Here is a 26075-nt window from a genome sequence, read left to right as displayed (position 1 = left end):
CCATTCAGGACATAGGCATGGGCAAGGACTTCATGACTAAAACACCAAAAGCAATGGCAACAAAAGCCAAAAATACACAAACGGGATCTAATTAAACTAAAGAGTTTCTGCATGGCAAAAGAAACTACCATCAGAGTGAACAGGCAACCTACAGAATGGGAGAAAATTTTTACAATGTACCCATCTGACAAACGGCTAATATCCAGAATCTACAAAGAACTTAAACAAATTTACAAGAAAAAAACAACCCCATCAAAAAGTGGGCAAACGATATGAACAGACACTTCTCAAAAGAAGACATCTATGCAGCCAACAGACACGTGAAAAAATGCTCATCATCACTGGTCATCAGAGAAATGCAAATCAAAACCACCATGAGATACCATCTCACGCCAGTTAGAATGGCAGTCATTAAAAAGTCAGGAAACAACAGATGCTGGAGAGGATGTGGAGAAATAGGAATGCTTTTACACTGTTGGTGAGAATGTAAATTAGTTCAGCCGTTGTGGAAGACAGTGTGGTGATTCCTCAAGGATCTAGAACTAGAATTACCATTTGACCCAGCAATCCCATTACTGGGTATATACCCAAAGGATTATAAATCATTCTGCTATAAAGACACATGGACATGTACGTTTATTATGGCACTACTCACAATAGCAAAGACTTGGAACCAACCCAAATGTCCATCAATGATAGACTGGGTAAAGAAAATGTGGCACATATACACCATGGAATACTACGCAGCTATAAAAAAGGGATGAGTTCATGTCCTTTGCAGGGACATGGATGAAGCTGGAAACCATCATTCTAAGCAAACTATCACAAGGACAGAAAACCAAACACCACATGGTCTCACTCATACGTGGGAGTTGAACAATGAGAACACATGGACACAGGGCAGGGAACATCACACACTGGGGCCTGTCGGGGGGTAGGGGGCTGGGGGGAGGGATAGCATTAGGAGAAACACCTAATGTAAATGACGAGTTGATGGGTGCAGCAAACCAACATGGCACATGTATACCTATGTAACAAACCTGCACATTGTGCACATGTACCCTAGAACTTAAAGTATAATAAAAATGAAAAAGAAAGTGGAGAAAAAAACTTTTAAATGAATGTTACTTTAATGTGATTTTACTTCCCTTGACTCCCTCAACCCTACCATCTATTATTATTATGTTATTCTTCCACAAAACTATTTTTTCAAGAACTAGTTTAGGGATTTTGCATTCAATTCTGTAGTTATACTCAATTCTATATGCTTAATCAGTTTCAATAATCAATTTTAATTCATTTCACCTATACCAATGCTGCCCAATAGAAATATGCTAGCCATATATGTAATTTAATATTTTCTACTAGTTTCACTTTAAAAGTAAAAAGAAACAGATGAAATTAGTTTCAATAAATTTTATTTAATGTGATATATACAAAATCATTTCAACATGTAATCAATATAATAATTTCTAATGAGATAGTTTATATTCTTCTTTTCCAACATCATATTTGAAATCTGGTGTGTGTTTTATACTTAGGATATATTTCAGTTGGGATTCGTCAGTTTTCCAATACCCCCACCACATGGGCGAGTGGCCACTGTGCTGGTCATCCCAGGCCCACACTCAGGCTTTCCTTAGGCTTAGGTTTGGAAGAATATAAGAACAATCTTTTTTTGAGCTCTTGCATTATCTGGATGTGTCTTCCACTGTTTTTATGTATGAAATGACAATCTAGCTAAATAGTAAGAATCTTGGGTCAGTTTCTTTCTCTCCAAATGTTGAAGCAACTGTTCCTTTTTCTTCTGGCATTTAGGGCCACAGAGAAGTCTACAGCAAATCTGACTTTGGTTCTTTTCAAAAGAACCTATTTTTTCTTGATGTACAATATACTTGTAGGATTGTTTTTGGTTGTTCCCCCCACCAAAAAAAACAAAAACAAACCGAAAAAAACACCTGATCTCAACAATACTGCCAATATTGTGAGTTCCCTTTTTACCTGGCACATGAAAGCCCTTTTCAAGTGCAGACTCATAGAAGGTCAAGCTTCACGCTCTTTACGAAAAGTACAAAGCACCTCTAAAAAACATACTTTCAATGTCGCATTAACTGAGATCAGAAAGCTAGTAAACTTCGTTCTTATCACATTTTACTCAGAAATCTATATTACTGTCCAAACGACAAATGTCCAAATTGTGGCAGAAAACCACATTACAAGAGAACTATGCCCGCTCCCTAGCACTCAGAGGCCTCATGATGGGTTTAAAGCACCCCCTGGTGTTAGCATGGGGCTCACCAGAGGCTACAGCATGAAAAATGTCCATAATTCCCCTAAATGCACATAGCTTCGTTTTTCACCTCTGGCAAGTGCTTCCCCACATTTTATCATTCATTCCCTTCCACTTCCCCCTTTCTCTTCTAACTTCTGTTCAACTGGCGATGAAATTCATCTCTTCAACAGTTGATGACATGCACTTAATGTCCACTGCTATGCTAGCCACGAGAGGGAGATGAGAGGCACTGGTCTTCACCTTATGAAATGCCCATTCCAGGGGAAAGTCAGTAACTGATCTTCCCTCCTGAGCCATTTGGTCCTGAAGCCATGAAGTGGGCAATGCCACAATGCCAGGGAAGCATGTACACTAGGCTGGGGGTGGGAGAGCCCGGGGTAGGGAGAATGGAGGCAGGAGCCCAGCACAGGAGGGAGAGGGCACCCACACGGCCAGGGAGACCAGGTAGGGAGGGCATAGACATTTGCACATACACATGTACACACACATACATAGACATGCACATACACATATATCACAGACATAGCCATGCATATATGCACATGTACACATGCATGCAGACATGCACACGTATACATGTATACACTCAGACACGCACACATATGCAGACAGACATGCACAATACAGACATAAACAAACACACATGCACACACATAGACATTCACATATATAGACATGCACACACATATATACACATGCACACTTACAGACACACATACACATTCACATATACACACACATACAGACAGACATGCACACACGCATATATACACAAACACAGACATGTACATTTTCCCCCTCTAGCTCTGTTCACTGAGATGACCTGAGAGCTGAACCTCCAAAAGTGGCAAACACTCCATTCTCCAATCAAAGGACCCAGGTCTCCTGGGGAAATGGCTGATTCTGGGGCTGGAGCAGGGAAAGAACAGGATGAGCCAGAAAGCAAGGAACAGCTCAAAGAATGCCGGGCGCAGGCTGAAAGGACACAAAGCCAGCTTGAAGGAGCTCTCCAGAGCCAAATCTGAGGCCATCTGCGCATGAAAATCATGGCAGTAAGAGATTACAGCCCACAGAGTCCAAATGGAAGGCACAAGCCCATAATGATACCAACAAATGATTAAACTTAGTGAAGCACAGGGTACTTCGATTGTACAAAGTACTTCCTCCAAAATGCTAGTAATTACAAAGAGAAAAGGAGCAGCTTGACTGCAGAGAAGCTGGCAGACAGCATCCTCTTCGAGAGGCCACGGAGAGCGTCTGCAGTCAGGAACAATCTGAAACCTTGAACCACTCAGCAGGACGCAGCAAAGGCAGCACAGCCTCGTTTCTGGAAGGTTTTGGCCCAGGATGCAAAGTCTGACTCTCATCACAAGGAAACACCACACAAACCCAAACCGGGGGCCAGTCAGGAAAATAGCTGTACTGTTCAAAACTGTCAAGGCCAAATCAAGGGAAGAGCACAGACTGTTTGAGACTGAAAGAAACTTACAAAACACCTAACTCATTCTGGACTGGATGCTTCTGCAACAAAAAGCAGCAGAGCCAGAAAGCTCCCGCATGGAAGACAGTGGAACGCGCTCCACTTTTAATATCACTACCATTAATCTCTGAAGGCTCTGAAGTTCCCAAAAGTGTCTTTCACAAGTGAATGCTTTGCCTGCTTCTAAACCCGCTTTTCTTAGAAAGCTAATTTCAAAATTGTTAAAAATATATATTTACTTTAATTGCTTGGTTATTACTATTAAAATAACAGCATTATTTTCTATCATTTTTTACTGTAAATGAACTCTACTTGTACAAAGTACTTTTATTGTAGTACAATAAAAGCTTTGTTAAGCTACCTAGAAACCTAGTCAGAACCCAAAATACTAATATACAGAAATTACTCCCAAGTTTTAAAAACTAACATGGTGCATCATGTAAGAGTATAGACACAGTGTATTTTATTTACAAAGTATTTATCAATGGCCAGGCGCAGTGGCTCACGCTTGTAATCCCAGCACTTTGGGAGGCCGAGGCGGGTGGATCGCCTGAGGTCAGGAGTTCAAGACCAACCTGGCCAACATGGTGAAACTCTGTCTCTACTAAAAATAAAAAAAAATTAGCTGGACATGGTGGCAGGCGCCTGTAATCTCAGCTACTAGGGAGGCTGAGGCAGGAAAATCACTTGAACCTGGGAGGCAGAGGGTGCAGTGAGCCGAGATCACGCCATTGCACTCCAGCCTGGGCAACAAGAGTGAAACTCCGTCTCAAAAAAAAATTATTAATAACAATATATAAAATAAATGTATTTCTACTTTATTTTCATTTTTTTTCTTTAAGGGATTTAAGAATATTCCTGAAAATATAAAACTTACATAGAGCAAAGCCTGGTATAATACAAGCCCTTCACTAAGTGAATGTCAGTCCTGCCCTCTGTGACAAGTATTATAAGTATTATCAAGAGGCTTTATTAGTCTAAAAGGGGTCACATCTGGGGATGGAGGAAGTCTACTGGCCAGAAGAAACCGTACGGAGATTTCAATCAGAAAAACCTTAATAACAGTCCAATATGAAAAATTATATATGCATCACTGCTATAAATAGGAAATCGAAGCATTTTAATGCCAAGAATCTTAGTTTTTCTTTACTCTAAAATATCCCCTATAATCCATACCCTGGAGAAAAGTAATAAAGTTGTGCCATTGCTTCGTCCATTTCAGCCCTCCTGAGCCTGCTTTACCCACATTAAATTAAAAACTCAATAAAACCTAATTCATTCAGCAAGTCCTGTTCCTCTAGTGATAGCTCTTCACTGGAAGCTGCTTTTCAGGTCAGAAACAGACAGCAAGGAATAATAGATGGGAACTAGAAAAATACATGTGTGTCTCACAACAGTAAGCACAAGTGAATATGTTTTGGAAAGGACAAAAATACTAACTAACACTTTTTAAAAACAAAAATTTCCCTTTTTTTTCAAAGGGAAGCTGAATAAATATGGAATTTAAGGATTAAAATAATTCTCAAAATAAGTTGCTCCAAAAAAAGCAGCTCAACGCGCCCACCCCGCACTGAGACAGGGAGGCACACACTCCGGGCCTGGGGCATGCTGGAGCTGCGGTGCTGCTCCCTCCTGTGGTCAGAACCTGTACTTTGGGGCTAGATAAGAGTTTGGATCCAGGCTCTGGAGTGCAAGGCCTTGGGCAAGGGACTCAGGCTCTCCTAAGCCTCAATTTCCTCAGCAGTGAGTTGTGGTGCAGGTGCAGGAGGCCATGCGTGGGAAGCCCTGCACAGAGAGGGCTCGGTGGCCCAGGCTCTCGGTCCCACCGCGGTCTCTCCCGTGTCCCACAGTCTCTCTGAGAAAGCTCAGTCCCACGAGGAGCAAGAGCTGTCACAGCCACCACCACATGCTAAGGGGACCCCAGCCCATGCCAAGCGTGCACCAAAGGCCCAAGCCCACTCGCTCAGCTAGGTCGTTTCTAAACCATTCCTTTCAAGGCCTAATGACTAACAGATTTTAACAATTTCATGATGTCTCACTGGGTAGCTTCTAAAGTCTTCACACCTCTTCAAACTAGTGAGATCCACATCTTCAGTCTTCTGTTGCAGGGCGCTGAGGCTTCTGGAACTTGTGCCACATCCCCTTTGATTTCTCTACTTACTGCTCTCCAGATACCTCCTACACTTCTCTCCACTGAGCTGGGGCATTGTTTAGTAGTCAATGTGACTAAATTCTATTTAATTCTAATCCTTATCCACTAATTTTCTTTTCTTTTTTTTTTTTTTTTTTTGAGACAGAGTCTTGCTTTGTCACCCAGGCTGGAGTGCAGTGGTGCGATCTCGGCTCACTGTAACTTCTGCCTCCCAGGTTCAAGCGATTCTCCTGCCTCAGCCTCCTGAGTAGCTGGGATTACAGGCACGTGCCACCACGCCTGGCTAATTTTTGTGTATATTTAGTAGAGACGGGGTTTCACCTTGTTAGCCAGGATGGTCTCGATCTCCTGACCTCGTGATCTGCCCGCCTCGGCCTCCCAAAGGGCTGGGATTACAGGTGTGAGCCACCGCACCCAGCCTCCACTAATTTTCATCCTGGGGCTAACACAACATCATTCCCTCATATATCCATTAATGTGTCACAGTGAGTGTATTTAAACACCAGGGTCTACACTACTTAGAAACTGAATTGACATCCAAGGCAGGCTGTCAAAACCAATCAAAATAAAGATTTTTTTTATGCAAAGCACAGAAAAGGGTACTGGCAAAATTAAGACCAGAAATAACCTATCAGGCCACAACTGACTAAAATCTAAAAAACCGAGGACATAATATGAATTTCAGTGACATTTTCAGTAAAAATAAAATCTTTATTGATTATATTATCATTCGCTGAGTAATCATGAACCAGAAGATAATGGGCATATCAATTTGGAAATGTTTGTGACAATACAGCCAAACACATTTTTATAATACAGTTTTCTTAAGTCATTTATATGTGTATCTATTTTTTTTTTCAGTTAAAGAACTCATATTTTATCCTTATCATGAACTTTATTTGTCTATAGAGAAAAGGCCTATCTCCTCCTAATTATCTTTATAAAGTTCATATACATGTAATATTTTAATGGCTTCCAAACCATTTTTGTGGTCTATAATACACCCATGGCATATGTTTATAAATATTTTAAATGATATAGCTGGTGCCTGATTTTTCTTTTTTTTGAGACGGAGTCTTGCTTTGTCGCCCAGGCTGGAGTGCAGTGGCGCGATCTCTGCTCACTGCAAGCTCCGCCTCCCAGGTTCACGCCATTCTCCTGCCTCAGCCTCCCGAGTAGCTGGGACTACAGGCGCCTGCCACCACTTTGTATTTCTGGTAGAGATGGGATTTCACCATATTAGCCAGGATGGTCTCGATCTCGTGACCTTGTGATCTGCCCGCCTCGGCCTCCCAAAGTGCTAGGATTACAGGCGTGAGCCACTGCGCCCAGCCGGTGTCTGATTTTTTATAAGATAATAGGGTGGTAACAAATTTTATATCCAAAACTTAAAATCTCCAGCCTGCATATTGTAAGATACTGCATTCAGAGATTTTACTTGGGAACATAAAACTATCACCTTATTTCTTTAAAAACAAAAACAAAACCTCTAAGAAACAAACAAAAAACCCCACCATATAACCCTTCATGATTAGAATCAATTTCAGTAGTTCCCAATTTAACTATTAAAGTCTTACCAATAGAGTATGTCTCTTTTTATTTTTATTTATTTATTTTTATTTTTATTTTATTTTTTTGAGACAGGTCTCACACTATCACCCAGTCTGGAGTGCAGTGGCGCGAGCTTGGCTCACTGCAGCCTCAAACTTGTGGGCTCAAGCCATCCTTCTGCCTCAGCCTCCCGAGTGGCTGGAAACACAGGTATGCACCACCACGTCTGATTGTTTTTAATTTTTGTAGAGATGGTGTCTCGCTATGTTGCCCAGGCTGGTATCTAACTCCTAAGCTCAAGTGATCTGCTTGACTTGGCCTCCCAAGTGCTACGATTACAGACGTGGGCCACCGCGCCTGGCCCATTTTTATTTCTTTAACAACAATTTCAATGGAAACAATATTCCTAGCAAAGGAAAAATCCAATAATACTAGGACCAAAAATATCCAAACTAAAAATACTGTTGTCAGGTGTAGAATTTCAGGTAAGGAGAGATTCTGAATAGCATTTTTCTGAAAGAGTTATAGTATTTGTGATGAAACTGCACCATCTACCTACCAAAAAAAGAAATTTGAGGATCTATTCCTATCACCAAAGTGAAATAATTTAAGACTCAAATCCCTGACTTTCATCAACAATTTAGCTAAATACTATTTGTTATATGCCATTGACTTTAATTAAAACATAACTTGTTCACGATAAGGTCACTGTATCCATCAAGAGGCATTTCAAGATACAAGAAGTTCTCACATTCCCAAATAAATGCCTCTTTAAGACAGTCATCCATGCTAGTCATTCTAGCAATATTTGCTTGCTTATTACAACTTTCTTTCAGAATGGCAACAAAAAACATATATGCAGGTCAAATTCAATACATGCCCACCTGCTCTCACCAGGACAAGATATGGGCGTGACGTCTAGCAGTCCCAGAACAAGGCACGGTTTACAAGATCAAGAAAGTAGAGAAGAGAGCAGTCACAAAACCTTAAAATGAAGAAAGAAGGAAATCTACAAAAAGAAGTACTCCAATAGCTATTTCAAAATAAAAAATTTAAATGAAAAGAAAAAGCATCTAAAAATCATACTTATTAATAATTAGATATAAAATGAAAAAGAGAAACAAAGGGAAGATCATGTAAAAGGAGACTGAAAAATTAGGAGTGAGAAATATTTAAATACTTTAAAGTGAGTGAACAGTCTTCGAAACTGTTGGCCATTAGCCTAAAGCATCTTCATATATAAACCTTTAGAAAGCGTAAGAAACACTGTAATAAAATGGTTCTTTTGATGGTTTTTCAAAAACTTCTTCATAAACCTGAAGAAAGAAAAAAAAAACGCTGGCAGGAGCTAATATCTTACTATTAACAAAGTTTATATTTCCTCTTGAAAAGAGAGCAAAAAAGTCAGGATAATGAAGAAAACGCTTAAAGCAATCTGATTCACATATTTATTCTATAATGTATTATTCAAGTCCATTAGTACAATAAGAAATGGCTTTACTTCCAATGCAACTTCAAAGACAGGCTGGAGAGAGGCCCAAATTATAAATATGCATTTCTTTAGTATTGAAAAAATCCTCCAAAAAAATAAAAAGTATCAAGACTAAGGAAGGGCACACCACAATTTATGTGAAAAAGCACAGAAAACACCTGTTTTGTATTTTTTAATGAGACAGAGAGAAAATAAGCAATTATTATGATAATATGTATAAATCGATAATGATGATAGATTCAGCATACATGCTTTGAGGATATATTTTTATTTTTATTTATTTATTTTTTTTGAGACAGAGTCTCGCTCTGTTGCCCAGGCTGGAATGCAGTGGTGCAGTCTCGGCTCGCTGCAACTTCCACCTCCTGGGTTCAAGCAATTATCTTGCCTCAGCCTCCTGAGTAGCTGAAACTACAGGCACACACCACCATGTCCGGCTAATTTCTGTATTTTTAGTAGAGACGGGGTTTTACTATGTTGGCCAGGCTAGTCTTGAACTCCTGACCTCGTGATCCGCCCACCTCGGCCTCCCAAAGTGCTGGGATTACAGGTGTGAGCCACCGCACCTGGCCTGAGGATACAGTCTTACATTTGCCTCTCTGTGAAATCAACAACGGTATGTGGAAGCCTGGACCTGAAGTATGTCTAGAAGTAAGCAGCTTTGCAAGCACTTCGAAACACAAAACTGACCACCAAATAGGCCACATTAAAAGTCTCATCAATTCCAAATAATCAATTTCATTACATTAGATGTTATCATTAAAAAGACTTTTAAAAATCTTTATGTGTAAAAAACTAAAAAAAGAATCCCAACTGCCCATATGTTAAAATTGTAACAAAGTACTTCATATTAAAATTCAAGGAATTTTTAATATTCAATATCAAATTCAATATCCAAGGAATTTAGAAGTCAAGGATAAACCATGCTTAAAAGGAGCTGTGCAATCGGAAATATATGTAGGTTTAAAACGACAACGACTCAAAATAAAGGAGCTGTGTGCTTTATTCAAGAGACTAGGAAAAGTCAATGCCCAAAGAAATTAAAAGGAATAACAGAGTAGAAATTAATCAAATAAAACAAAAGTGAGTATCTATAAAACTGAAAGTTGATTCTTTGCTAGAGAGTGTTTATTTTAATAGTTTTTTCAAAGTCTCACCAAGAAATAAAAAGACACAAAATTTTGGGAAGAAAAGAAAAACTAAGTATAGATAAGATATTTTAAAATCATAAAGGCTACTTCAAACATCTTTATGCCATGACTGTATGAATGAAATAAACAATTTCCGAGAGAAACATTGTGGAAGAGACAGCTGGTCGACCCTGTTTCTGATCTCCGCTTTGGCAAAGCTTCCCGCCACTGTGTGCGGCCCACATGTGAGACGTGTGCTGGGTCCAGGAACCCTCGGCCTCTAGCCAGGGAGGCAGCCTCTTCCACTTACCCATGTGCCTTGCAAGCACTACCATTTTCTGAGCATGGCAGGCACTGAGAAAATTTGACACGTTCTAGTTTGTGATAATGGAATTCCTGATTTCTGGCTATGCAAATGGATGCCTACAATAGAGATTTCACTTCATGGTCTCCTTTGTGACTAAGTTCTAGCCAACATAATGTAAGTGGAAGTGCTGTCCAACTTCCAGTAAATATTCTGAAGGAGGAGGGCAGGCCTTCTCCTTCCTCCCTTTTCTCCCTCTTGCTGGCTGGAAGCTGAAGCTATCCTGGCCTGTGAGGCACCCTGAGGAAGGGAGGTCACATCATGCTGTGGAGGAATGAGGCAGAAGGCGTCAGGGTCACTGCCACCTGGATGGCTACCTCTAGACTGACCCATGAGATAAAACACTTTATACTTCATTTACGCCACTAATGTTTTAGCTTTCTTTTGCTTGCAGGTAAATCTAAACCTAACAGATTCAAACATTAATTACCAAAATAAGAAAGAAAAAGCAGAAAAATGGAATATAACCACTAAGGAAACTGACTTAGTAAAAAAAAAAAAATTAGTTTGAAAGGACAGCTAATAACATTAAGATGGTGATACTAAGAAAAGAATGAAAAGAGAAGGAACTAGCAAAGGACAGAGAGAAGGGGGACTGGCCTGGCAGGAGGGGCGCCAGAGGAGAGTGCTGTGCTGGAGGCCATGCCAAGGACGGAGAGAGTGGCCAACAGCATCAAAACGCTGTCGCAGGACACAGACATAACCAGCAGATATAACAACTGAGAGGTCAGGTGACCCTGCCGAGGGCAACTCAGGCAACTCGGACGAAGGTGGAGAGCCAGCGGCCTCCCTGGAATGGGGTTAGGAGAGAGTGGGAAGAGGTAGATTGTAGACAGCAAAAGATAAGCGATTATTTTAAGGTGTTTTGCTACAAAGACAGGCAAGGCAATGGAGTGGAAGTTAGTGGTAAAAGTCAAGTCAAGCAAAGATCAATACGATTCCAGTGAAAATCACAACAAGGTTTTTCATGGAACCACACAAACTGATCCCACAATTATATAAAGCCATAAAGACTTACTCACAATCAAGACAACCTGGAGAGTGGGGGAGGAGTGGAGGAACATTTAGAAAGGCTTTCCCAGAGGTAAAACCATAGTGCTGAAACAAGGAGAGACACAGCAGAGCCCGGAAACACGTAGTGCCTGGGCTCCCTAGAGAGGTGGGGGTACAAAGGCGGGGTAAGGAAGCCTCGGCTGGCTACCACACAGCAGAAAATCACACTTCCAGACCACGCAGAGACCTAGACGTGAAAAAGAAGACTAAACTAGAGACTACCTTTACAACCAGGATAGGACAGCTTCTTCAGACAAAATCAAAAATAAAGTATAACTGCACCTTAAACTCTTGGCCAAAACAAAAAGAAAAAAAATAAATAATGTATAAAGAAAAAGGCTGTTTAAATTTTACATCAAAATAGAAAAGTCTGGCCAGGTGCAGTGGTTCACTATGGGAGGCCAAGGCAGAAGGATCGCTTGGAGCCTAGGAGATCAAGACCAGCCTGGCTAACATAGCAAAATCCCCCTACAAAAAATACAAAAATTAGCCAGGTGTGGTAGCGTGTGCCTGTAGTCCCAGCTACTCGGGAGACTGAGGTGGGAGGATCACTTGAGCCTGGGAGGCAGAGGTTGCAGTGAGCCGAGATTCAGACCACTGCACTCCAGCCTGGGCAACAGAGCCAGACTCTGTTTCAAAAAAAAAAAAAGTTTTTTAAATAAAAAGGCAAAGTCAGACAAGCGATAGATTGGAAAAATATTTACAACATATGAGACACAAGGGTGTCATTATATATTATGTACACAACCATAGGATAGATATTCAACATCATTAGCCATTAAGGAAATGCAAATTACAACTATGAAAAAAAAATTTTTTGAGACGGAATCTCACTTTGTCCCCCAGGCTGGAGTGCAGTGGCACAATCTCGGCTCACTGCAACCTCCGCCTCCCGGGTTCAAGCGATTCTCCTGCCTCAGCCTCCTGAGTGCTGGGACTACAGCCCTGTGCCACTACGCCCAGCTAATTTTTTGTATTTTTAGTAGAGACAAAGTTTCACCATTAGCCAGGATGGTCTCAATCTCCTGACCTCGTGATCTGCCTGCCTCGGCCTCCCAAAGTGCTGGGATTACAGGTGTGAGCCACCACACCCGGCTGAAAAATTTTAAAGTTTGACCGTACCTAGTGCTGACGAGGATGTGAAGGAACTGAAACTCTTATACACTGCTGGTAGGAATGCAAAATGATACAACCACTTTGCAACACAGTTTGGCAATCTTTGTTTTTGTTTTTTTGTAGAGACAGGGTCTCCCTATGTTGCACAGGCTGGTCTTAAAATCCTGGCTTCAAGTGATCCTCACACTTCGGCCTCCCAGAGGGCTGGGATTACAGGTGTGAGCCATAGCACCCAGCCCTATGGTCTGGCAGTTTCTTAAAAAGTTAAGCACACACTTACCATATGCCTCAGCAGTCCCACTTCTAGGTACAACATTCCTATCCCCACCCATAGTTTCACTTTCTGCAGTTTCAGTTACCTGCAATCTGAAAATATTAAATGGAACATTCCAGAAATAAACAATTCATTCATAAGTTTTCAATTGCATGCCATTCTGAGTAGAGTGATCAAATCTTGCACAGTTCTGCTGAGGACATAAATCATCCCTCTGTCCAGTATATATACACACTGTACACACCATCCACCTGTTAGTCACTTAGTAGCCCTCTCAGTTATCAGATAGTCTAGACTGTGGCAGTATACTAGTGCTTGTGTTAAAGTAACCCTTATTTTATTTAACAATGGCCCCTAAGTACACGGGAGTGGTGCTGACATATTGTTAAAATTGTTCTGTTTAATATCAGTTATTGTCCATCTCTTACTGAACCTAATTCATAAAGTAAACTTTATCATCGGAACGTATCATGAAAAAACATGGTATATACAGGGTTTGGTACTATCCACAGTCTCAGGCATCCGCTAGGGGTCATGGAACATATCCCCTGCAAATAAGAGGGGTTCTACTGTATTGACACAACATAATGAAAGTATCTGTCAAAACAAAGACTTGAACATTAATGTTCACAGCAGCTTTATTTATAATAGTCCAAACTAGAAGCAACTCAAATGTTCATCAACTGATACACGGATGAACACACTGTGGTATATCCATACGATGGAATACTACTCAGCAATAAAAACGAATAAACTATGGATACATGCTGCAACAACATGGATAAATCTCAGAATAATTATGCTGAATAAAAACGGCCAGACTGAAAAAAAAACCTCAAAAGAGTGCACATCACATGATTCCATTTAAACACAATTCTAGGAAATGCAAACTAAAGCACAGTGAACCAGAGCAGAGGGGTGGCTGCTGGGGGTGGGGTGTGGGGAAAGGGGAACATGGAGATGGGCTGGAGGATGGGCTCACCAAGGGCACATGACACTGTGGAGGGTGATGAGTGTGTTCACTATCTTGACTGTCGTTGGCATGGATGTATGGAAACAGATGTTCATTGTACTGGGAGAATAAATTGGTACAGCCACTTTGAGGAGGAAAGTGGCCTATCTGGTGAAACTAAAGATCTGTGTACTTCCTGGCACAGCACTTCTAAGCCTGGGCATACCCCCAAAGCTGAAATCAGTAAACTATAGCCCACAGCCTGGACCTTGTTTTTGTAAAGTACGTTTTATTGAATACAGCCACACATGCTCATTTACATGGTCTAATGCTGCGGCTGCATTCATGCCACATCGGCAGAATTCAATAGTTGCAAGAGACCATCTGGCTCAAAAAGCCTGAAGTATTTTTATCTGGCCCTTTACAGAAAGCGGCCTGATTCTTGCTGGAAGAGACACTGGCTCTTGAATGCTAGGAGGCATGGAGAGGAGCCATGGAAGCATTGTCTATGAAAGGAAATGGCTGAAAAACCTAAATGTCCATCAATAGAGTAATTAACAAGCAAATAATGGACTATAAGGCTTCAATTAAAATGAATAAACTACATCTACATGTATCAAAACATGAGAGAGAGAAACCTGCTGCATGAAGAAAGCAACCTGCATAACAGATCAACACTAGGGTGACATTAGAAACTCGCAAAACAACACGAGGCACATCCAAAGTAGAGATACACACCAAGTTCATCCTGGGGACTGCCCTCGGGGGAACAGGACTGGGGCAGGGGGAAAAAGGACTTTGGCTCTTCCTACATGTTTTTTTTGAGACAGGCTTGCTCTGTCATCCAGGCTGGAGTGCAGCAGTGCAATCACAGCTCACTGCAACCTCTGCTTCCTGGGCTCAAGCGATTCTTGTGCTTCAGCCTCCTGAGTAGCTGGGACTACAAGTGTGCACCACCATGCCCAGCTAATGTTTGCATTCTTGGTAGAAAGGGGACTGGCAATGTTGGCCAGGCTGATCTCAAACTCATGGCCTCAAGCAATCATAGCTATACCTTGGCTTCCTAAAGTGCTGGGATTACAGGTGTAAGTCACTGCGCCTGGCCACATTTTTATTTATTAAAAAAAAAAATGTAGCAGGAGAATGGCGTGAATCCGGGAGGCGGAGCTTGCAGTGAGCCGAGATCGCGCCACCGCACTCCAGCCTGGGCAACAGAGCGAGATTCTGACTCAAAAAAAAAAAAAAAAAATGTAACAAAAATGTTTTAAGAAGACCAACAAGTTAAATTTAAGCCTGATGTTTATCAATATCCTAAAGAAAATCATACAGACGCTTGCTGATTTTCCCCTAACTGTAACATACATCACTCCTGACTTTGAAGTTCTCACTGACCACTCTTTTTCAAAACAGCAGATGTTCACCAAAAAAGGACACTTTTCCTTTTATCTTCTGAAGCCCAAAGATTTACCAATCTGAAATAATTTACTCTTCCGAGGAGACTTTGAAACACAATCCTAACATGCTTTGCGTAAAAATCATAGCTATAAAATTGAAACCAATGGAGGCTTCAAAGGTGACCTCCACTAGGAGCCTGGAGGGACACATTCAGGGTTTTCGACTGGGTCTCAGAAATACCACCAGGGACACCAGGACAACCCCTCATGCATACAGAAAGGACTATAATGTATTAACATTCCATCAATGAAAAAACAAACTGCAGAAGGCATTTCTCCTTTCAGCAAGGCAAACAGTGGTGCTGTCAGCAAAGCCTCCACCGACAACATTCTCCAGTTATTATTGTTAAAAGGGCTCCCTCTACTGTTAGTCTCAATTGCACAGTTCTCATTGGCTATTTCAGGCCCTAGCTTTGTGACAAACTAGGACATGTTAAGCAGAATTATCTAAAACAATCATTAATTCAGCTGGGGAGAAATACATATAGGTGTGCATGTGTGTGTACGTATGTGTGCACACATCCCTACATATAAAACTTTTTTAAATTGTTGAGTTATTAGGCTAACTATCCAAGAAACTTCTGTTTAAAAGAAAAAAAAATTATTCTTCCTCTTTAAAGTGACTGTAAGAGAAACCTGGCTGTGGCATTTGAGACACACCCTGTTGGCCCACAGGTGCCCACCCTAGTGGTCATGTGCCCAAGGAAAGGGTAGTGGCTGGCAAGAGGCCACAGGTCCCAACAAAAGCACATCAATCACACATGTGTGAGGGAGACTGCGGGGAACCAGGTACAATAGAACACGTATTTTAAAAAAAGACTTAAAAACATTCCCGGCCGGGCGCGGTGGCTCACGCCTGTAATCCCAGCACTTTGGGAGGCCAAGGTGGGTGGATCACAAGGTCAGGAGATCGAGACCATCCTGGCTAACACGGTAAAACCCCATCTCTACTAAAAATACAAAATATTAGCTAGGAGCAGGGGCAAGCACCTGTAGTCCCAGCTACACGGGAGGCTGAGGCAGGTGAATGGCGTGAACCCGGGAGGCGGAGCTTGCAGTGAGCCGAGATCATGCCACTGCTCTCCAGCCTGGGCGACAGAGCGAGACTCCACCTCAAAAAAAAAAAAAAAATTCCCAGTCTCTTACTTTGCAATCAGCCAGGATCAGGCAGCCAGCCTCCCAGTCTGCAAACAGGACCTGGGAGAAGGGATGGGCAAGGCCAGAAGGGGAGAGTCAGGGAGTCAGAGCCCAACAGGCCTTTGGCTCTTGGCTCCTGAGCTCCCCAAGTAAGCCACTGCCCCCTCCCAAGACGGGGCTGGATACCAGGCCAGGGAAGTAGCCCCACAGAGGAAGTCCCACACTTGATATCCTCCCAACCGGGAGGAGGGAGGAATGGCTTTTCTTTTTCTTTCTGAGGCAGGGTCTCACTCCGTCGCCCAGGCTGGAGTGCCGTGGCACAATCTCAATCCACTACAACCTCCACCTCCCGGGTTCAAGCGATTCTCCTGCCTCAGCCCCCCAAGTAGCTGGGACTACAGGCATGCGCCACCACACCCGGGTAATTTTTGTATTTTTTGTAAAGACAGTGTTTCACCATGTTGCCCAGGCTGGTCTCGAACTCCTGGGCTCAGGTAATCTGTCTGCGCTGGCCTCCCAAGGTGCTGGGATTGCAGGCGTGAGCCACCATGCCTGGCCAGGAATGGCATTTAAATATGCAAACAGACATCACTGATAATGGTAATATTTGAAAGATGCTCCAACGTGTAAAAGTCTGTAAATGCATGAAACAGACTGCTAAAATGCCAGTGTTTATGGAAATCATTCCATTACCTTCTCCCCAGGTTTGGGTGACTGCTGCAATTTCTCATAATCTTTCTTCGTCTCCAAAATTTTTTTCACAAGTCCACCTGTTGAAAAATCAGTGATTTTATGTTAAAAGTTTATTCTCTATCCCAAAAACCTATTCTAAATGGGTGGGATGGTGGGAAAAACACTAAGTTTTTATCCTATCTCTTTTTATGCTGAAACAGTTTCAAATAATCTTTATTTGTTAAGGAGATAGTACACAAGAGTGATAGACAGCTGGTAGTGGAAATTATCACATTTCAAAGTGTTTCAGGGAAATCAGCTCCTTGAAAAGTAAAAAGCTTTAGAAATAAAATAGATTTTCTATTTTCAAAGATTAAGAAGGAGTGCAGATTGACATCCAAAAATATAGCCATTTATTACAAACAGAAATAACAAGAAATGCTTCTAAGTACGGATACTTCTTTTACACTGGGGCAAGACTATTCCACTTCTTTCAGAATTTCCTCATGGGATAAATATCATGGGAAGTTTTTTGGAATAGTGTTTCACCCAAGCATACATCGGCCCGAGGCTGACTGAATAAACGAGGGTACGTCCACACGGTGGAGGACGACGCGGCTATGAAGGAAATGAGGATGGTTTCTCTGCATTGCTGCAAAATGAAAGCCTGCATCTGCTGTCAAATCAAAAAGAGCAAGATGCAAATAAATGCAGGTATCAGTAAATACACATGCACATGCATTTATTTATTTGTTTGTTTTTCAAATGGAAGTATAAGCCCTATTTTACTGTTACCTACAGGGAGAGGGAGAGTAGAGGGTAGAGGAGACAGGGAGAGTAGAGGGTAGAGGAGACGGGTCAAAGCCCCATATTTCTGATTATACCTGGTTTTGTACATCTGACCTTAAAATCATGTGAATTATCTTACATTAAAAAGGTAAACAACACTAATGCCTAAAGGTTGAATGCAAAATGAAATAAACTTAGTGATATCCAATTGGCAAGCATGCGCCACTACAGAATAATTGTTTCACAACTTTAAAACAGGGTAACTGACTGTACATCCCTAATAGGATATACCCAACAAACAGGCAGACATACCTACCAAAAAAAAAAAAAAGTCCTTGGGCTGGGCTTGGTGGCTCACACCTGTAATACCAGCACTTTGGGAGGCCAAGGGGGCGGATCACAAGGTCAGGAGTTCGAGACCAGCCTGGCCAACATGGTGAAACCCCGTCTCTACTAAAAATACAAAAAAATAACTGGGTGTGGTGGTGGGCGCCTGTAATCCCAGTTACTCGGGAGGCTGAGGCAGGAGAATCTTTTGACCCCGGGAGGCAGAGGTTGCAGTGAGCCAAGATCGCGCCACTGCACTCCAGCCTGGGCGACAGGGCGAGACTCCATGTCAAAAATAAATACATAAATAAAAATAAATAAAATAAAATCCTTCAGCGTTTCCAGTAGTCCTATTGTTGTTAAAAACCAGTGGTGGTGTTCTAAAATTGCTGTGTGAGCATATGAAGGATCATAAAGCATGGTGGGGACAGCCGCTGTTGCTGGGAGCCAGGCTTTTTGGCATGAGATGGAAGAGATGCATATATAAAACCAAAGAATGCAGGCAAAACCCTACAATCCTAAATCGGAATTGGAAATATCATCATGAAGTCAGAATATACTTTCTTATTTTAAAAAAGTATATCCCTGCTTTTGCAGTGAAAATGCCCGGAAACAAGAAGCAACCCAGAGCAGTAAGCGGCCAGGTGCCTTGAAGAAATGAGGCAGTTATGGGGCAGGAAGTACACAAAATAATCCAGAAACACCTTGTCGTATCAGAAAACAAGGAAGCTAAAGAGTGTACTGGGATGTGTCTAAAGGCCCCCAGAAAATAACTCCAATAGGTTCCCCTGGTCAAATACTGGGCAATCTGAACATTAATAAGAAAAACTGAGATGGGCTGAAATGAAACACATCCACTATGTTAAAAATCCGTGACTAGGCTGGGCACAGTGGCCCATGCCTGTAATCCCAGCACTTTGGGAGGCCAAGGCGGGTGGATCACTTGAGGTTAGAAATTGGAGACCAGCCTGGCCAACGTAGCGAAAACCTGTCTCTACTAAAAATACAAAAATTGGCCAGGCATAGTGGTGCACGCCTGTAGTCCCAGCTACTTGTGAGGCTGAGGCACAAGAATCGCTTCAACCCGGGAGGCAGAGGTTGCAGTAAGTTGAGATCGCACCACTGAACTCCAGCCTGGGTGACAGGGCAAGACTCCGCCTCAAATAAAAAAGGGTGGCTTCATATAGATACCAAAAAAACCCCAAACCCCCAAAACCAACAAGCCCTCGTTACTCACCTGTGATAGGTGCCAGGAAACAAAGTCATATTGTGAGAACAGATCTATAAAGGAAAGTACTCAGCCTGCCTCTTCTGCAGAAACTGTGTTCCAGGATACTCAAACCCTGGTGTGGGGAACGGGGTTTGCACTACTGAGTTGTCCAGCTAGAAAACCAACAATAACATTCCAGAACTAGACTTGCAAAGGGCCTCAGAGATCATCTACTTCCACAATTTAATCGTACGGAAGAGACAAGATGTCATCTGCAGGACAGTTGCCAGTGAGTTTCCAGCTTCCAACTGTGCCCTCCCGCTCCTCTAAGGATGGGGAGCAGCAGCCATCGCCTTAAGAGTAATCCATGCCCGCAGGGTCCTATGTACCACCAGTGTGATCCTGCCAGTGTGACCCAGACCAGAACCTGGCACACAACAGTCCCTTGCACTGGATCCTTCCAGGCACACGTGGAGAAGGTGCATGAGCACACACACATGGACAAACATGCACACTCGTGCCCAGGACTCACCATGCTTCTCCTCTTCTTCTAGTTCCACTGCTGTTACCTGAGCAGGAAAGGAAGGGGGAAAAAGAAGATTCAGGCTTGTTGAATTCTAAAGATCATGCATCTGTGGATCTCAAAAAAAGAACAACAAAATTAACGAAGGTAGAAAACTAACTGAAAAATTACAGGACATTTTTGTCTACATAAATCTAAAAGCTAGACTATTAATCTCAATGAAGGTAAAACATTATTATTAAAAAACACCATATTTCGGTTAACTAACCATTTCAATTTCTGACATTTCAGAGAGCTGAGGGGCAGCTTCCACCACAAATTGATCATCCTCTTCATTGTCAGAATTGTGGGACTCTGTAATCACATTTGAAACGGTTTTACCAATCCCTGACCTAAATAAAAAGAAATTAGATTAAATTAGAATTACACATTTTCATCAGTCCCAAGCATCTGAAACTGTGTCAGAGGTCGGCAGAGAGGAATCTAATCACCAACCATCTCTAGCTAGAACAGCATCTCAAGCTACCCGCTGAAGCTAAGATGGACTGTCTGCAAACAGTGTCCTCTGCAAGCCCTCCAGGCCTGAGTCCCTGTGAGCCTCGCCCTCCACCCCCACCCAGCTTCCCCACGTCCCTGTGCTGCCCAGGCCTCCTGGTCCACACCTGGCCTCCCGTCCCCACAGCCTCGCCATGCCCTCTACTGCACAAAGACCCTCAGGGCCTCCGCCTCTCCCCTGACTGCGCTCTCAGTGACACCAGCCCTTCACCTGCTGCTTTCTACCTGGAGGCGCTTATTGCCCCGGGTCACAAACCTCAGGGCAGGGGCCACATTGGGGTCCCACTGACCAGGGCTGACCCCAGACCTCTCTTCACACAGCCAGCTGGAGGCCCCTCATTCAACTCCTAGTCACAGTGGCTGCCCTATGTCCCACTCAGCACCACGTACACACTGCGCTCCACCCAAGTCCACATCATTCTGGGCAAGTCAGCGTCCAACAGCCTGGCCCTCCAGCCCCAGACCTTGTCCTCCTTGGTGACAGCCTTCACCCAAGGGCTCTCTCATGCTCTCCAGGGCCACCCACTAGAACTGCCCCACCTACAGCTGCCCCACTCCTCCTCACTCAGGCCACTGTCAGCTCACTCTGTACAAATGTGAGCCCCCGACCCAAACACTCTACCGGCTCCTTAATGGCCCCTCCTGCCTTTGTTTCTTCCCTACACACTCGTGCTTTAAGCAATTACCTAACTCCCCTGCCCCGTTATCGCAGTGCTGCATGCGTGCACATGCATACACACACACACACACGCATACACACAAGCACAAGCACGCACACGCACACACACATACACACACACACACACCAAAACCCTCCCTTGCTTCAGTGCCATGCACAAGGTCCAGAGGGAATGTAGACACTTGGGAACGACCTCTGAAAATAACACCCATTGCCCCAAACATCCTCGACTTCCTCAACTGGGTCCTTGAGACACTCAACAACCACCCGTGTGGCTCCGCCAGGACCAACCTCACTTCGTACCCGCTGCTCTGTCAGTACCAGGAAGTCCAGGCTCCCGTCCCTCGTCTCTCACGCTCCCAGCACACCCTCATTGTGGCCCACGTTCCACCTCCCCAACACCTGCGCCCCTGTGCCTGCCGTGATCGGCAGGCCGTCTCTGTCCCGCCTTGCTCTCCAGGACACAGCTTCCCCACAGCCCTCAGCTGCAGCTGCTGCTCCTCCCACTGGCCTCTTGTCACAGGCCCAGAGGGAAGGTCAGTAATTTCCTTATGCTTGCTTCGGTTTCCAGATCACTCTCCCTAAAAACTGCCAACTTTAAATCTTGTCACCCTCGACCCCATCATTGCTGCCATCAGCTGCCAACCCGTGGTCCCACCCAGTCCTCCTGGACCCGCCACTCTCGCCAACGGTGCTCCTGTCTTAACTTGTGATTTCAAGTATTGAGAAATGATCCTTCCAAAATCCTGGCCTTAGGTCCCTGAACCCTGCTGGGATGATCCCACCTCCCACACTTGACGCCCACTCCCAGGGGCACCCCTGTCACTACCACTAACAGCAAGCCCCAACCTCAAATCCAAGCGCCCCACTCCTTTACCACCACTATCTATATTCCCAGCTCACCGCCCTAGGGCCTGACTCCAACAATCCTTCTATCCATCCGGCACCTTCAGCCTCTCAATCCTAATGCCTCCTCCTGACCTTCACCCCGAGGGCTCCTCCCTCACTCACTGGCATAAATCCCACATTGGTCATGACCGTGGCGCTTCCACATACTCCTACTCCTTCCCTTCTCTCTCGGTGCACTTGCTTGGCAGAGCCGAGCCCTGTTTAATACAGCCTGTGCCCCCCAGTGCCTGTAGGTGTAGCCAACTGCAGCTGCAGAACAGGCCCCGCCACACCATCTTCTGTCTCTTTACGCCCAAGTCCACCAGATGCTGCCCTGAAGTCAGCTGTCAGCCACGGCCTCCGCCCAGGCACTATGGACAGGCAGCCCATCCTCCTTTGTGGTGGAGACTGTCCCATGCATTGCAGGAGGTTCAGCAATTGCCCTGCCCTAACCCCTCCCCTTCATCAGAACACCAGAAAATGTCTCCAGATCATGGCCCAGTGTCCCCAAAGTAGGATCACCCCTAGAGGAAAACCTCTGCTCCAGTCTCTTCACTAGCCCACTCTCGTGCACAGCGACTTCACCCAGCCCCTCTCTCCTCTGACACTCCTCTTCCCCCAGACCCTCTTACGGCTCATGAGAAAAATAAGTACCAGAAAATCACCTTAAGAATCTGCATCACACCATGTGCCGACTCCACCTCCACGCCCGTTCCCACACCCACACGGGGACTCTGCTCCACCAAACCCCTGTCCCACGTCGCCTACGTCATCAATTTCCCCTTTCCACTGGATCATTCCCATCATTAGAAAAATAATAACTCCCCTTGACACCACCTTTCCCACTTTCTAGTCTTATTCCTTCCCTTCTCTTTGTGGCAAAACTCCTAGAAAAACACATCTACTCCTGCCTCCAATTCCTGCCTCTTATTTGATCTGAAACCCACTCTGATCCATCCTATCTGTTGTTTGTCTTTATATTGCTTATGACTTTTTTTTTTAATTTTTTTTTTGAGATAGTCTCACTCTGTCGCCCAGGCTGGAGTACAGCAGTGCAATCTCAGCTCATTATAACCTCCACCTCCCAGGTTCAGGTGATTCTCCTGCCTCAGCCTCCTGAGTAGCTGGGACTACAGGCACATGCCACCACGCCCGGCTAACTTTTGTATTTTTAGTAGAGACGGGAGTTTCACCACATTGGCCAGGCTGGTCTCAAACTCCTGACCTCAAGCGATCCACCCGCCTCAGCCTCCCAAAATGTTGGGATTACAGGCGTGAACCACCAGGCCCAGCCTGCTTATAACATTTTGATCACCTTCTATTTTTAATTTTTCTGCAATTAAGCCCCTAATTTTTTTCCCCTATTTTTTCCTAATTCCCCTATTGTTTTCATGCTTAGAAAGTCTTCAATCTAGGGGTCAGAGAAATGCAGTCCAACATTTTCCCATAGATGTGAAGATGTATTTTACATGTATGCATGGTTTTTCTCTTTCATCCATCTGACATGTCTGTTGGCCTATGGTGTGAGGCGAGGGCCTACCCTCACTTTTTGTTCCTCAATAGCACGTTTCCAGCACCATGTGCTGCTTCCCTCCCCCTTCTCTTAGCGGAGGCACCATGCCCACTGGAGAACACACTGTGTGGCTGGAACTGCCCTGCTGAGCCAGCCTTACCTATCCATTGGTAGCGCCTCCGTGCTGTCTTGCCGTTTGACCCGGGGAGGGGCTGGTCTTGCACTCCCAGGCCGAGGAATTCTTCTAAACCCAAATATTGGAAAACCAAAAAAGAAGTATGAAAGGCTTATACATTTCAAACTGGAAAAGAAAGCCCAGGTGAATGTTAACTCTCATCTCCAGGCCATAATCAATGTGCTGGTTAGGACGCGCTACTCTGCAGAAGAGGAGGAACGTCCCAGTAACCCGACCAACCAGAAAGTGTCCATCTTTCCACTTGTATTTTCAGTAATTTCAAAATACCAACAACTGTCACTAATCAAAACATCACATAATTCAGCTATAATTTTGAATTCCCCTAAATCTCCAAAATATTATATCACTATATAGTGATATAACTCCAGTACAGAAAACTGATATACTTCTTGTATTCTTTGTATAAGTAATTCCTCATAAGTTAGCTCAAGCACTAAATAAATAGCAGCAGCCAGAAAGAGAAGCACAGCAGTGTCCTAGGTGTGATCACTCTGCTGAGGGAAAGGGATTCAAAGCACACAGACCTGATGTTGGATGAAAGCTCATTAGGAATTTCTGGAGTCTCTGGCACCTCAGACTTATCTTGGCCAGCAGGTCCAGCATCTCCTTCTAAACAAATGACAATCAATTAGCAATTCACAAAGGAAAACACACATAGATAACTATTTGAAAATACTATTTGCATCTGTATTTGCAGCTATTTGCAATCAAATACATTTGTAACTGCAAATACAAATGAGCAATTTTTCCATCAATCATGTTGATGAAGAGAAAATCGATGTCTGATATCTAAACTCGGTGAAGATTTGGGAAAATGGGCACACTCAAACCCAGGGAATACAAACTGGTTCAACTACTTCAGAAATAAAATTCAAAAGGCAGGCCGATCAACTCAGCACTTAAAGGAAATACAACCCAAGAGGAGAAATGGACACATGTCAAGATGTTCACCCATCGTCACTGGTAATACTGACAATCAATCAGTAACTAAGTAGATTATGGTACAGTCACATGTCAGCCCCCTTTTGTGTGAAACAATCCAGTACAATAATATATCTAACAATTATATACATATGCATATATATATATACAGGGTTCTAGAAGAATATTCATTTAAGTTATAAGCAGTAGGATTACCAGTGCTTTTAATTTTTGTTCTTTTTTTTTTTTTGCATTTTTAAATTTTTCTACATTGGTATACCATATTATGTTTATAATCTGAACAAAGTTTTCTTCATTTTGATAAAAAGAATTAATCAGTAAATAACAAGGCCTAAACTATTAAGACAAGTTTACTCCACTATTTAAAGTAAAAGGAATTAACACTTCAGAAAATAGTCAGAATTTGAATATTAGAAATATACTTTATATTCTGGAAAAAATCCTGAAATGTATTGTTTTCAAACTTAAAACATATAAATTAAATTTCAAATTAAATTAGGGTAGTTGGCCAGGCGCAGTGGCTCACACCTGTAATCCCAGAACTTTGGGAGGCCGAGGCGGGTGGATCACCTGAGGTCAGGAGTTCAAGACCAGCTTGACCAACATGGAGAAACCCCGTCTCTACTAAAAATACAAAATTAGCTGGGCGTGGTGGTGCATGCCTGTAATCCCAGCTACTCAGGAGGCTGAGGCAGGAGAATTGCTTGAACCCAGGAGGCAGAGGTTGCGGTGAACCGAGATCATGCCATTGCCCTCCAGCCTGGGCAACAAGAGTGAAACTCCATCTCAAAAAATAAATAAATAAATAAATAAATAAATTAGGGTAGTTATGATCTTTTTCCATAAAATAAGTTACTTTCACTAATGCACTTTATAAAGCATGAATCTGAGAGTCCACATTTACATTCATACACATGCATACAATTGATATGACACACAGGTATCTAAGGCCATTCCTCACCTGCATCACTGGTGGAGTCACCTAAAGAAAAAGCACATCAGAAAATTAGCTTTTGTGTAAGTCAACCTCAATACATTAAATGATGAGAACAGAATTGGAGAAAAAACACACTGTACATAATTTTGGATGTCTGCTAAGAAAAAAAGATCATTTCCTCATAGCCGCTTTTCTAATGTCCCTATTGCCATTTTATTTTCAAAGATAGAAAAACAAAGAGCAAACAAACTGTGCATCATAAAATGGTACTAAATAGAAACAGGACACAGGGATGTGGAGAAAGCACATCGGAGAGGAAGTAAACAAGTTCATGAGACAAGAATCGACAAAGCCAGAGCCACAGAAAAAGCGCATCCAAATGTGAGGGAACTACAC

The 26075-nt window shown here is 43.1% G+C and overlaps 1 protein-coding gene across 13 annotated transcripts in view; it reads right to left on the bottom strand.

Annotated features, from left to right (window-relative positions):
- Positions 1 to 26075, bottom strand: part of TRAF3IP1 (TRAF3 interacting protein 1) — a 91728-nt gene that overhangs the window by 39046 nt on the left and 26607 nt on the right. For all 13 annotated transcript variants that reach the window (XR_001716541.4, XR_001716542.4, XM_016950831.4 and 10 more), the window contains 6 exons: positions 25704 to 25724; positions 24325 to 24409; positions 23765 to 23848; positions 20238 to 20361; positions 19979 to 20015; positions 17142 to 17218 (listed from right to left, as the gene is read on the bottom strand). Coding sequence is in view for 11 of the 13 variants with exons in the window: in XM_016950831.4 (XP_016806320.1) it covers positions 17142 to 17218; positions 19979 to 20015; positions 20238 to 20361; positions 23765 to 23848; positions 24325 to 24409; positions 25704 to 25724 (428 nt within the window). In the remaining 2 variants the exon portion in view is untranslated. The remainder of the gene's footprint in view (positions 1 to 17141; positions 17219 to 19978; positions 20016 to 20237; positions 20362 to 23764; positions 23849 to 24324; positions 24410 to 25703; positions 25725 to 26075) is intronic.

The sequence above is a fragment of the Pan troglodytes genome, chromosome 13 (genome assembly GCF_028858775.2).
Source record: "Pan troglodytes isolate AG18354 chromosome 13, NHGRI_mPanTro3-v2.0_pri, whole genome shotgun sequence".
Lineage (NCBI taxonomy): Eukaryota > Metazoa > Chordata > Mammalia > Primates > Hominidae > Pan > Pan troglodytes.
Note: the sequence above shows the minus strand (reverse complement) of the source record. Positions and strands in the feature narration are given on the sequence as shown.